The sequence below is a fragment of the Culex quinquefasciatus genome, chromosome 3, assembly GCF_015732765.1.
Source record: "Culex quinquefasciatus strain JHB chromosome 3, VPISU_Cqui_1.0_pri_paternal, whole genome shotgun sequence".
Lineage (NCBI taxonomy): Eukaryota > Metazoa > Arthropoda > Insecta > Diptera > Culicidae > Culex > Culex quinquefasciatus.
In genome coordinates this window covers 162,860,537-162,875,571 of record NC_051863.1, presented here as the reverse complement: position 1 = coordinate 162,875,571, position 15,035 = coordinate 162,860,537, and the positions used below count along the sequence as shown (strand labels likewise).

At 33.9% G+C, this 15,035-nt stretch overlaps 1 protein-coding gene across 1 annotated transcript in view; it reads left to right on the top strand.

Annotated features, from left to right (window-relative positions):
* The window catches only part of LOC6053153, a 174,213-nt gene that overhangs the window by 91,106 nt on the left and 68,072 nt on the right, over positions 1-15,035 (top strand). Inside the window, exon 2 of the mRNA XM_038261324.1 lies at positions 6,719-7,189. Coding sequence (XP_038117252.1) covers positions 7,070-7,189 — 120 coding nt within the window. The 5' untranslated portion in view covers positions 6,719-7,069. The remainder of the gene's footprint in view (positions 1-6,718; positions 7,190-15,035) is intronic.

The window sequence follows — 15,035 nt, the reverse complement described above, 5'->3', positions numbered from 1 at the left end:
TTTTATGCTTTAGAACGGCACCATCATCATTTTAATTGTAAAAAATGCGTAGAGTCATAGCCTGAGACACTACAAAAAATACTGCATACTTCTTTTTACTGAAAATATAGGAAATGTTAGTAAAAAACACAGCCAAAGTTGACCTCTAAAAAGATGACTTTTTTTTAAACAAAGGTCATATAAAACAATTTAAAATTCCAACCCTAAATTTTCGTAAATTTAAAAAGTTCTTCTTTCCAATGCTTTTTAAAGGTCAAACATTGGTTTAAAAATTGAACTGTGGCGATTTTTTAGATCGAAGCCCGTCTAAAGGTGGGGTAAGGTTGAAAATTAGGTTAGGGTTAGGTAGGGTTAAATTTCTATTTTTGCCAAATAACTCGGCAAGAATGTTTGTGTCCATATTTCTCTTTGGCTCAAAAATGCGGTTTTGTCTCCAAAAATAAATTTAAAAAAGCATATCAAAAATTATAAACTATGGATTTTTGGGACTTGAATATTCTTCAAAAAAATATTAAAAAATCGGCAAATAAAATAATCCGCTCACCTATTTTTTCTGATTAGTCCTCATCAATACCTAACAATTTGCCCAAGACGTCAAATCGATCAGAAAATTCCTTCAAATGGTACAGATTTTCGAATTGTTTAAGTATCATTTTGAAATAGACAGCTGCCAAAATTGTATGAAGCCTTTTATGGGTGAACCAATGACAAAAAATGCTTTCTGGTCATAGGGAAGGACCCCTTAAAGTTTGAACCAACTCAAAAAAATAAATTAAATCCATTGCCAGTTTTGGTGGAAAGTAGCTTCCTTATGTTTGTGCATAACAGTTTTTGTGAGTGTTTGCCCTACCCTTCAAAGTTACAAAAAACACGAAGTTTTAATTTTTGTTTTGTTCTAAATGAGGAAATGAGAGATACATTTTTTTATTTTTAAGTTCCGTCAACAGGAGTGACATTGGGTCTGGCGGGTTAGATTGGGTAATACAAATCTCAGCGTTTTCGTTTGACCAAATCTCTTCCCCCAGACCCAATGACCCAAATGGACGGCAGATTTGTTACCACTGACCAAAAATTCCCAAACAGGACAAAGCTTCACGCAAATCGAAAATCGAAAAACACGATTATTTTCATTTCATGCCCTCTCATCACAAATGAAGAAATTCTAAAATAAATAAACAAACTCTGCACGAGTTCAATATCGCATTTCATCGCTCAATTCCCAGGCAACCCTCCACAGCTCGCAAATCAGTTTATTTACATTGATCCTTTATCGCCACACGTCGTTCGCCACGATATAATTGAAGGCCGCCTCCGGATAGCCATTATGGACGCCGCCCCGCCCCGCCTCAGAACTTCCAACTATCAATTTGCGCGCAAAAGTCCGCCACATGTCTACCGTCCTCGACCTGTCTGCCTGCCTGCCGTCACCTCTCGGTATCGTATCGGGATATAATTGCAAATTGTAAATGCTCTCCGCGTGGCGGTTAAACAAACACCAGATCAGGGCTTAATATAGATCGAATAATAATCAACGCGAACTCAGCGCTAGTTGGAGCGACTAAACCAAACATCATTTTGCACTCTCCACGGTCGACGCACGGTTTGCTTGAGGCCGCCACAGTCAGTGACTAATTGAAATCAATTAGCAAAACGGTTATAATTTTGCGTGTGTACCCGTGTGGCAGTGTTGCCAGCCGACGGGGACGAAGAAAAATTGGTCCGGCCCTGGCTGGGAGTGTGTGGAATAAAAGGGCGCGAAATGTGACGCATCGTGCAAATCTTGGCAAGTTTGCCGCGGTGAGCCCCGCGGGAGGTCTGGTTCGCACGCAGCAAACTCGCGGTGGGAAGAAGATGGTTCTTAAAAGGAAGAAGCAGCGTGCAAGTGCGAAATGTGCAGTTGATGAGGGCAAAACTTGTAAAGAGTTGAGATTCAATAGCTGAACCGCGCGATTCAGCAGGGAACTCCCTCCGAAGGATTTTGCATGACTCAACCTCCTTTGAAAGTAATCTTTAAAGCGAAGAAATGGTAAATCGCACGAAACCACAGAAAGTTAATCATCGCAGGGTTGACACTTCTCTGGTTCCAAGGAATTGTTTAAGAGGTGGCTTTATACCCATTTTGAACACTTTGCTACCTTGCGGTGACTGGAATGGTTGTTAAGATTATAATACTCATTCTTACTGACATACTTCGCTTCACAAGGAAATTGTGATTCAAGTGGATTGTAGACTGGATTTCGCCATGTCAAATGTTGGACCCAGCAAAAAAAAATTAGGATAACAAGTATGTACTAAAAATTAAAAACATTGCAACGAGATAACTTTTTAGAACAGAATTTATTATTTTTGTGAAGATTTTTTTCAAAAATATTTGAACTTCAGCTCGATTTCTGCAGAATTATTTCAGCTCAATTTGTAAAAAAACGGACAAAATTCAACTTTGAATGGCTATATTTTGAAAACGGTGCACTTAATCATACATTTTGTCAAGTACTTTTCGAATGCAAATTCGATTTTACATAAAAAATGAGGTGAAAAAATTTTAAGCACAAAATTTCATTTTTTACAAAAATCACTATTTAAAAAAACATAACTCGTCGGCAAAATTTTGGTCCATACTTTTGAATGACCTAAAAAATGCGGAATGTTCTCCCCCAAAACTGATTTATTTTTCAAAATCTGTTTTCTTTTCAGTCCAACATGATAATTTTGTGGTTTGAATCATTTTTTGTGAGTTTTTGATTTCAAGTTTTTAGAATTTCGGTGTGGTTTATACTGGAACAATATCAATTAAATTATTTTTTTCTTATGACTCAAACTGTAAGTTTTTTTTTTTGGAGAGCAGACCTCTCATTAAAAACAAATAAGGAATATTCAAACAATAATTTATGTATGATTGAATTCTGTCAGTCTTAACTATATATTTTTTATGTTTTTTTTTTGCTGGACCCTTTCTATGATTATTTTTTTATTTAATCATTAAAATATAAGAATTATTTTCTTATTTATGTCAGTTCAGCTTTTTTTTTTTTATTCTGTTGCCTTCAGTTACTTCTCAATTAAAACTTTTTTTAATTATTTTAGACTGAAACAGACAAACTGAAAAAAAAACGAAAATTGTTCAGTTTATTTCACAATAAAAAATCATTTTTGTTTATTTATTTACTTATGGTTTTCAATAATAAATCTTCTAACAACAATAAATCTTAAATTATATAATTTATTCATTTTAAGAAAAAAATAGGTCTTGCAAATAAGCCAAGGGGGGAATGCAACGATTTTGGGAAGCGATATTGGGAAATTTAATTTATGGGAAAAAAGTTTTTCGCGTCTGCCTTTTTAGTACAGTGATGATGCAGTGATGACTTGCATCGAACTTCAGCTCGTTTTCTACAAGATAACTTCAGCTCAATTCCTGCTACATAGACAGCAGATGTTATCTTACAATGTTCTAAAAAAATATCTTGCAAGTACTAAAATTCGAAAACATCGCAGCGAGATACCTTTTTAGTACAGAAACTATCATGCAGTGATGATGATGACAGAAGGTATCTTGCAATGTTCTAAAAAAATGTAACACAATGTTCCACAATAACATAACTTTTTAGTACAGAAGATATAATGCATTCATTATTTTTTTTACAAAAATTATCAAGCTTCAGCTCAGCCCGGGCAGACGGTAATAACAAAATTCATGTCATTTCAATAACAAATACTGTTAAAATAACAAAAAGTGTTATGGAATATTCTTGAAAAATCCATTTTTGCATAAGAGTTTAATAACAGTTTATGTTATCATAACAAAATTTGTTATTGGTCTGATATTGATTGAAAGCGAAAACAACTTGGGAATAACATTTTTTGTTATGGAATAATAACTCGAACTGATATTGGGATGATCGGATTAGTTGTTAAAATAACAAAAAATAATAACAAAGATTTGTTCGAAGAATAACTCAAAATGTTATTAGTCTGTTATTACAATAACAATCCAATAACAAAAATACCATAACGACGAATAACAAATCTTGTTATAAATAACATAAAATGTTATTGGCCTAGTATTTTCAAATATCAAAAAATGTTATTCCCAAGTTATTTCCGTCTGCTCGGGAGTCTCTACAAGATATCCTCAGCTAAATTTCTGCAACATAGATGGCAGAGGATATCTTGCAATGTTCCAAAAAAGCTATCTTGAAAGAAATAAAATTTGAAAACGTCGCAGCAAGATACCTTTTTAGTACAGAAGTTATCTTGCAATGTTCTAAAAAGTTATCTCTCAGGTACTACTAATCGAAAACATCGCAACGAGACAACTTTTTGGTACAGAAGTTATCGTGCATTTATGACTTTTTTTTTCAGAGAAAATCAACTCCATCTCGTTTTCTGCAAGATAACTGCAGCTCAGATTCTTCAACACCGAAGGCAAAGGTTATCTTACGATGTTCTTAAAAGTTATCTTGCAAGACGTAAAATTCGAAATAAAAATTCACAGCGAGATAACTTTTTAGTACAGAAGTCATCATGCAGTGATAAAGATGGCGAAAGTTATCATGCAATTTTCTATAACGTTATCTTGATTTGAAAACATCGCAAAGAGCTAACTTTTTAGTACAGAATTAATCTTGCAGTGATGATTCTTTTTTTTTAAATCATCGAATAAGCAAGAAAATTTCAGCTCGATTGTTAAAAGTTATTTAAACTTCTGCAAGCGTTACAAACATTTTTGTCTTAATAGAGGTTACGTTGTAGGTTGAAGTGAAATTATTGTGATTCACAAATTGATATACTCACGTTTTCTAAAAATATGTTAATATGTTAATCAAATTCAGCCTGAACTCAAACTTCAATCTGACACCGACACCGCTCGGGTTGGTGGCTTCTGAATTCCTGGAAGACCCCCTTCATGGTATCTACAAAAAAGGGCTCCACATGTGGCAGCGGAATGTGCAGTTTCAATTTAATATCTTGCCCAGCGTGATACAGATCAACACTGCAGCTGCTGGGTGTGCAAGAACAACAACCGCAACCTCGCAAGTGTTGGCTTTTATGTGAGTTTTGGTTCGGCTTGTGGTGGATTTTCACTGCACCATAAAGAATGAGTTGGTAAAAAAAATGGTGAGAGTGAAAAAGTTTTTTCAAGTCAAAAGAGTCAAAAATTTAAAACAGATTTAACAAATACAGAATATAACTTATTAAGTCTCCAACCTTTTCACGCAGTGCCTTGTTAAATAAATTAGGAAATTTATGGTTTCTCTCTCTTAATCACTTCATTGGTGTCGCTTTACCCGAATAAAAATATACCATTTGATTACCATATAAGATTATATAGTGACACTTTGAGAAATGGTGACTATTCGATATTTGACTACAGCAAAATATTTGTGAACTGTTTGTTTTAAGGTAAGTACTTGACAAATAAAACTTAAACCATTTAATAACCATTTGACAAACAGTTTTTTGACGATGCCAGATGGTTTAACCTTTTCAGATATAAAAAATACCACTGCTCAAATAGTAATCAACTATTTAGGAAGTAGTAATAACAATATTATTCATGACCATATGATAAAAAGTTGTTCGAGGGTAGACTAAATATGATTAGATTGTTTTTCTTTTTAATTCAGATTCTGACTTCAAGATAGTTTAGTTACCTCAAATTACTGCTTTATTATCATTATGGGTATTTTTCGCTTGACTGAAGAGTTTGATTGAGAAGGAGATTTGTCTTTCTGCAGATGGCCACTTTTCAATATCGTTTTGGGACCATCCATAAACCACGTGGACACTTAAGGTCAAACGTTTTTGTGTACGTAATAGGATCCGAAATCTTGTGCAAAAAAAATCTTGTGCAGTGTTCTTAAAATTCCGCAACCCTTTTTAACGTCCAAAAACACACACAAAAATAACCGCGATTTATTACCCTTTTAGGAAACCGTTCCGCTAGCGATCAGCTTCCAAACCCAAATTCCTGCATAATGCATCCTCTAACAGCGTGCCTTCGTCATTTTTTGCGAGTTTGTTTTTCTCGTTAGAGTTTGAAACCCTAAACCGAGTAATTTGCGTTGGGAACGATTAGAAGGCGAAAAAATCCCAAATTATAATTTATTAGTCATTTGGTCAAGGTTTTTTTTGTAGGACTTTTGTTGGGCGCAGGATATTTTCGTTCAACTAACTTCCATCTGATGATTCGTCATTCGAATGAAACTCACTTAAAGTCAACTCTTTCAAAACAGTCACAAAGCTCAATTTCAGAGATTTCAATTTCATCTCCAGATTGCACCTGAAGCACTGTTTTTACTGCCCATCATTTTAATTAACTGTAGCACACAGTTGCCTGAATGACCTACATTTTGTCCCAAGTCCACCCCCTAACAGAAGAATCACACCGTGAGTCACTCCAGCAGCGCTCTTGCTGCTCGTCACCATATCAAAGCTTCCAAACCAGACGACACCTCTTCCCCTCCCTTAAGAGAGCTCAAGAATCACCGTCGACGACAAAAAGCTCACATGACCCCCCCTTCCACTAGCAGTGTGGCAACATCATAAAACACCATTTAATATCGCTCCTCTGCCTCATCTGGACGGACCGGACTCTGACTGGTGACACCAACGAAACGACCCCATAAAACAATTTAACCCTCTAACAGCCGCGAGAAGCACTTACGGAGTCGGTTTTATTTTCAATTTTTCCCTCTTTTTATTTCTCATTTCACAGATATTCCTAATTGCTGACCATCGACGAGATCTCATCAGAAACAGTGTTCCAGCAGAACCCCAAAGATCAAACGACTCATGACCGCAGGGCTGTGCATTTTACAACGAATCCATCGACCAATCCCTTAAGAAAAAAAAAGCATAAAGTGGGGTAGCCAGAGCGCCAGAAATCATGGCGGAATCTAGTGTAAAGTGAGAGAAGTGTGTTTTAAAACCCAGGAAAAAAATAGTGTGTTTCTTCACGTGAAAACTAAACCGGTGTGAGTGATTTTTGAAACAAGTGATATCAATAGTTAAGAGTGGAGGCTGGAGTAATCTTAGGAAGCAACCAATTCACACAGGAGCAACCACAATGAATTTACGGCATCAGGAATACACGGCGTGTGTCGTGTTACTTTTAAGTACCATCATCAGTATTACCCTCGGACAGCAGGACTTCCAGTTCGCTAGCGAAAAGGAGGAGGAGGTGCAGGTGAGCTCTTTTGATTTATTTTGTGATTTGTTTTCCTTAAATTTCGTAAGCATTTGCAGAGCCAAACAATCATTTAAAGAATATGTTTGCATTGCATATACTCGGATTCTCGAGTTATGACCACTTAAGTGATGTTTATGTACTTTTTTGAAGCCGGATCTCACTTAAATGTATGCAAACGATGTCCGGAACCATCATCCGACCCATCGTTGGTTAGGTAATCAAGAGACCTTTCCAACGAGTCCACATAATTGAAAATCTGGCAACCCTGTCTCGAGTTATGACAACTTAAGTTATATCTGTGTACTTATTTTTCTGGACCTAAAAAAAATAGCTGAAATATGTGTTCAAACCACTCATATTACCCATTGTTGGTAACAAGTGAGGAAGGCATCAACCACATAGGTGGATTAAGTTAGTATTTTAGCATAACTTTTGAAGTACTTTTCTAAACTTCATAATATTAACTAGGGTCTTGTGGGACCCTAAGACGGATCAAATGAAACCAAAACAGTCCAAATCGGTTCAACCAGTCCGGAGATAATCGTGTGCATATTTTTCGGTGCATCGACTTACAGACATACACACGCATAGACATTTGTTCAGAATTTAATTCTGAGTCGATAGGTATACACGAAGGTGGGTCTACGAGGTCAAATAAAGAAGTTCATTTTTCGAGTGATTTTATAGCCTTTCCTCATTGAGGTGAGGAAGGCAAAAATGATTATTGCGATATCTTAATTCTGTGTTTATTAAGAAATAAACTTTTTTTCGTGATTTGTGTAAAGCCAGGATTTTCCTAAATTGTAAAAATAAAGATACAACAAAAATAAACAAAAAAAAGTATTTTGAAGGTTTGCTTCCAGGGGTGCTCAAAATTTTTGAAGGCCGCGCCAAATTGGAAGCTCAAATGAGCTTGAAAGCCAAATTTACAAAATAGGTTATTGAAAAAAATTAAATAACGCAATTTTAATTTAAAAATCAAGAAATACATCTTTAAGTTGATTTTTTATTATTTCTGTAATCTTTTGAAAATTTTCGCAAATTGAAAATAAGAAAAAAAAACAGAAAATGGCATTGTTGATTTTTTTAGTTTCAGGTATCTGAAAAAAGCTGAATGTAGGGGAACAGCATCTAATTCCAGCGTGCCTCTAATGTTGGCAGGTCAGAACTTTGTCGTTCAATTAAAGCTAATTAAAAGCGTTTTGAACTGAAATCGAGTGATAAATAGCTCAATAAGAAGTGAGCAAGCAAGTTTCTATCAAAAGTTTTGCAAAATCAGTTGTTTAAATAGTGAAAATCAGCAAATTAGATGGAGTTAGGAGCGAGTGCTTAACCTGCCAAACATACGAGAATTTCCCCTACTTGTGTTTTCAATTATATTTTTATTTATTTTTTTTATTTCAAAAATGATTTTATCTTTAAATTAAGTGTGACTGTTGAAAAATTGTTGAGAGCCAGAACTTCAACAATTCAATGAAAAAAAAAATGTAAGAAATAGTTTTAAGCACCCGTAAAAGTAAATTGTTTTTGTTTTGTTTTTTTTTTAATGCAAAATTCGACGAATAAAACATAAATAATCCCAAACATGCTCAAATGATTCTAAACGCAGAGGAAAGCATTTTTATTAGAATTCAGCTGATTGCACTCAAATTTCAACATTTTGCAGTTTTTTAAAAAAATATTTTGCCCCTGATTTTTCGACCCAATTTTTAATTATGGAGGGAATAGGGTTGTTCCTCCGTTTTCAACATTTTGTCTGCCTGTATCAGCTGGAAGTCAATCAGATTCGTTATCCAACTGTCATGAGTTGGAATCCCGAGGGAAGGTTTCTAAGTGCAAATTAAGTTTGAGGATCAGTTTATAAAAGGGTTATTATGATTTTTGAATTAATATAGAACACTTAAATTTTGCAATTATTACAGTTTCTTACCCATGTCAAATTTGAATGTTTTATAAAGATTTCCAAAAATGGTTGATGAAAGTTTTGACGATATTTACTAGTTTCACTAACACTGAAACGTGTGAAATTGTTTTGAAAATTAAGATTTTTGAACAAAATTTTTGTGTCCTAAAATGGGGATCAAAATATTGATACATTATTAGTTTTTTACCAACTAAAAAAAATAAAATTTAAACATAAAAAAGTTAAAAATAAACGTCAGGCCGTATTTTGGGCACCCCTGTATTATTCAGATCACTTAAACTTTTTTATCATTTTTTTTATTTGGTTGACAAATCTACAATATCCTTGGAGGTTGATTTTTTTACACTTAATACCATTTAAATCAATAATTATGTCATTTTTTTGTTACATTTATATTTAAAAAATATATTCTGAGTGTTTTCGGTCCCTCTCTTTTTTCTTTTAATTTGAAGTTTTCAAAGTTATCGAAAAAAATGATTGAAATTGGTTAGCAAAAATAATAAAAAAAAAAATCATTTAGTAAGGACATTCAAAATGACTAAAGAGCAACCATTTTTTGTAGATGACTTTTTCCTATCCCTCGAAAATGTTCACAAAAAACCAAGCGAGGAAAATAATAAATATCCTGTTAAAGAAGAAATGATTTGTTTCAATGTTCAAGGAAACTATTTCCAACCTTTTTGTTTAAATTATTTAGTCATCATAACATATGAATTATATTTCTGATACAGTCCAGACTCGATTATCCGAAGGCCTCGGAAAATTTTCACATCGAATAAGGCTGGTACAAATATTTTTAAAAGTTTTTGTCACCCCCCCCCCCCCCCTCCCTTCAAAATTGGCCCGAAAAATCAGGGGGCAAAAAAAATATTTTTACAATAAACTTCACAATTTCAATGAAAATTCAAGTGCAACCAGCTGAAATCAAATTAAAATACCTTCTCCTGCGTTTAAAATCATTTTTAGCATATTTGGGTTAATTAAAAAATCTTAAGATTTTTTGAAAATTTTCGATGCAAAATCTTTTTTTTTTCGATACAATTTTTGTTTTTGTCAGATCTTAGATTTTTTTAAAACTAATGATTGCAAAACAACTGAACTAGTGTAAAATGCATTTTAAAACACTTTTTTCATTTAAATGTGAAGACTATGGCTTGTTATTTAAATTTATATTTTTTTATTTTTTCCCCCTTGACCTCGGCCAGGGCCGAGGGACAAAAAGTTTTTTAAATATTTGCATCGGCCTAATCAAAAACACGAACAAAAAAAACGTTTTTTTCTTTTTCTCAAATTCGAGTTCTGCAACCCCATTTTAGTCAAATTTGAATAGTTGATTGCCTTTTAAATTATAAAATGCATTTTTCAATATTTCTACATTGACATATTGGCCGCCATCTTGGATTTAAGCATTTGAAATCACTTCAGCGTAGTTTACGGGGTCATGCTTAAGTTCGACAATCAAAAATAAGACAAGGCAATTTTTTTCGTGATTCGATTATCCGAAGTGAAATTTCTCCGAGGCCTTCGGATAATCGAGTCTGGACTGTAATTCTGCCAAAAAAGAAACAAAAGAAATAAGTTATAAGAATAAGTGTAAGTTTAACTATTAATTTCAAAATTGTTAAAATCATGCTTGAAAATCCAATTTTTTTGATGATTTTTTCCGTTGTTTAATTTTTTTTGGAAAACGGAATTTTCAAAATTATTTCCCCGTTTCCTAAGAAAATTGGAAGCCCCAATTGATTGCAATAAATTTTTAACCGAGTATTTTTTTATGAATCATTTTAGATCCAGATTGAAAACATCAGAGCATTCAGAATTTATTTTGACTAGTTTTATTCATGTTCAGCAGGATAGGAAGCGTTCAAATTATTATATTTTTAAAGGATATTTGGATATTTTAAAGTTTTGTCAGTAGCATGACTAACGTCATGATTCGAAATCCGGACACTTAGTAGCATATCATTTTTGTTACAGCTGGCAAAAAATCATGTTATAAGTTGGAAATGTAGAAACATCATCAGGATGTAGTATAAACAGTCAGTTTCAAGAAAATGCATGCAAAATATGTCTTTTCTAACAATTTTTCATCAGAATTTTAAAATTAAAATGACTTGTTGTGCTTCGAATCCCGGACACTGATAAAAGCTGATTCGAATTCCGGACACTTTTGCTTCGAATTCCGGACACTCGATTTTACTTATGAATCGCACAAATTTGGACTGAAATGTTAGTGAATGGCATTCTTTAGGTCTCAAATAAGCTGTTAACATCAAAACAATCGATAGTTTATGTAAAAATTTGCTAGAATTTAAGGAAATCGAAACCATAAATTTCTACTTTGCCTTCCCGGTGCTTCGAACGCCTATGAAATATTTCAAGCGAAATGTTTCGCATTTTTGGTAAACTTATAATTTAATTTTATTTGACTGTTTTGGCATTAACTACAGCGTTCAAACAAACTTTAAATGAAAGTTGATGTTGGAATTCATCAAATAAAACAGTTTTGACATTCATAATGCGAACTTATATCCAAATAATTGATAAAACAGGATGAAGTGTCCGGGTTTCGAAGCGTCCGGGAATTCGAATCATGACGTTATATTCATGTCCTAATAATATTCTTCTTGCCATTTAATTGGAATCGGGCTTGTAATTAAACTTAGTTTTGCAATTTACAGAAGTGTCCCGAAATGGTCACCGGTAACGGGTTCTGGAATGGCCACGATGAGTCAGAAGACATCGAAAAGACCATACAAAGAAAAAAAATAATGTAAATTTGGAAGTTGTAATTTTTGAAGGTTGAATATTACCTCTTTTATGATGTAATTTTACCTCAATTTAGACTGAAAAAGTAACATTACACCAGAAAAGTGGTAAAGTTATACATTTCCAGAGGTAAAATTACACCTTTCTTTCTGACATAAAAGATGTACCCCTTCCCAGATGTAATATTACCATGTTTTTTTCTGTGTAGTTTGTCATATCTTTCAATTTTGTAATGTTTGATATGCACCAGAATGGAAGTTTCATCAAAATAGACAAGTAGACCGTAGACCTAATATAAGTATTTGTGGTTCTGCCAAATGAAACCAAGAGCGATCCGATTGGTTGAAATTTGCCAGGGATACAGATCGTCAAAGTTGGGGACGTTTTCATTTGAAGCAGGTTCTCGGGGCCAATTCTGGATTTTCAGACCGGTTTAGGGCTCAAGTTCTTCCCTAAGCTTTCATATGAGACCAAGTGAATAAAATTTAAAACTGTATTTTCGCCAATTTTTTAAATTTAGGGCTTAAAAAGGACCCCATTATCTAAGGGGTCGTTCCCAAGTGACGTAGCATTTTTCAATATTTCAGACATAATTATTGAGGTTAAAAAATTATAGCTATTAAAGTTTTAATTATTATAATTATTATAATTTAATATTTATAAGTAAACCATTATTTCTAAGTAATACTAGAAGCACCCCAAAGTCAGTATTTTATTCAGCTGTTTATTGCTGCAGAAACTAATTCAAATTAAGAACACCAAAACAATTAAACCATCCACGTCAATCAGTGTCTTCCCGGAATGAAAATTAAAAACCACCACCTTCACCGCAGTCAGTCTGGTTGAGCCACATTTTGCTCCAGAAAATTACCCCTGCTCACGAAAGGTGAGCGCTCACAAAATTTGTATCCTTCCCTCAAAGCAAAGGAGGTAAAACTTTTCAAGAACCCTCAGCAGCCATCAGACACTAATCTCATTAGTCGCCCTCGGAAAGCCAATTGGCTGCCAAGTTTGTTGTCTGGCAAGGATTTCCGAGGCTCCTGTCGCTGTTCCTTTCCGAGATAAGGACAGAGGTGGAAGGTAAAAGTTTTATTTGGACAACATAAGCCAACTTGCTGTCATCACATTTGCCTTTTTTATGCTTTTTTGAAGTTTGCTGGTTTGTTGTCCAAAATTCAAGGAAATCAACTTTTCCTTCTAGTTGTGATACTGAAATACTTGAATTCATTTAAAAAAATAATTAGCAGAACTAAATTTAAATCGTAAAACTTTTAACGAAAATGCAATCAAAAGTTCCTCTCTAAACCGTAGCAGTTATTTCGCTGGCGTGCCCTCGAACCCAACTTTGATACGGAGACATGCAATGAGCATCAGATTTGCGCCCACCCCACCACAAAAGTTCCCCAAGTGATTACCTCAAAGTTCGGTTTATGACCCAAATGGCCGGCCCCCTTCAGCGCGACTTCAGACTGCCGCATCCAACCGACTAAAACTCAATTATCAAGATGCCAATCAAATTCACCGCAAATTTTCCCCGCTCCACCAGACATCGTGTGCACTGGTTTGAAGTTTTTTCTCTGAGTTGTTTTTTTTTTCGTTTTATTTATTTGTGCCGTTTTCATAAATCAGTGTGATTAAGGGACGTTTACTCAGGTCTGAACTTTTGGGCTCATTTCGAATTCTGAAAGATTCTTTCAAAATAGTTAAGAAATTTTAAATTTAAAAATAATTTATAATTTAACAATTACTTAATAAGCCCATTCCAAACATTACTCCCTTCGAAATTCTTCCACACCCACAATCGAACGACTTCTTCGCTCAAGTGGAACGTTAGCCGCAAAATGAAGGCAAATAAATATTGCGAGGCTAAACCATCAGCATCAGGCTCGGCTCGGGATGAGACGACGACGACGGATGGAGCCGATTTGTAAATCAATTAAACTGATTTAGTGGTTTTCCGCCGGAGAAAGAACGAACGATGACAGCAGCTCGTTCGGAAAAGGTTGGGATGGGAAGTCGGGTGACAAAAGGAAAAAAAAGACGCGAAGGGCGCAAGTAAATTGGATTAGCATAAAATGATGATTTTGAGGAGAGAAAGATGATTTGAATAAAAAAGGTATCAGCAAAAGGGAGAAAGAGAGAAGAACTCATCAAAGTTAAGCACTAACAATTGATTTTCAAAATGCAATCAAGTTTGAAAATTGGCTTTTTTCCATGCGAGATTTTTTGTTGAGTACTAAACAACAAATTTCTATTTCATCAACTCAAAATAAAATTTTAATGCAAAATTAAGTGTAAAATATTTAAAAATTTCTACGATGAAGATTTGAGAAACTTTAAAATTCAGACAGTTGAATGAATGTTTCAATATTAAGCAATTTTCTGAGACTTCCGATAACGATTACTTATTCGTATCAAGTTAAACAAAAAAAATAACTTGTATAGAACCAAAGCAGACATTTTTCATCATTAGTTCGCCCATTCTAGTCTCCAGAAAATTGTAGCAGAAGTCTTTGAAAAAAAAAGGAAAAAATGTGTACATTTGCAAGGTGTATTTTGGAAGGATGATATTACCTCTTTTATGTTGTAATTTTACCTCAATTTAGACTGAAAATGTGGCATTACACCAGTAAAGTGGTAAATTTACACATTTTCAGAGGTAAAATTACACACTTTTTCCATACCCATTCTGAGATGCAACATTACCATAATTGTTTTACTGTGAAAATTATTGAAAAATCTGTATCTTTCGAACGGATTTTCGGATCGATTTGGTGTCTTCGGCAAGGACTTAAAAATATAGTACCCGTATTTTGTTTTTTTTTTTCAAGTTGAACTTTTCACACACAAAAACCTTTACCTACAGTAAAAAATGGAATGTTGAATATTTGGTAGGTTGAATATAACCTCTTGTTGAGTAATATTACATAAAAAATGTGTAAAAATGCGATCGACACAAAATATGTCACTATTCCTGATGAATATTACCATCGTTTTTTGTTCTGTGTATTAGTTACGCAACATATTTTTTTATCTGAAAATTCACCATGGAAAATCATAATTTTCCAAAATTTCCAACTTTTGTTCTACAAAAACATAACTTTTCTTGATTTTTGGTTTTCCTTGTTTCGTTTTTAGAATTTTTTTTTG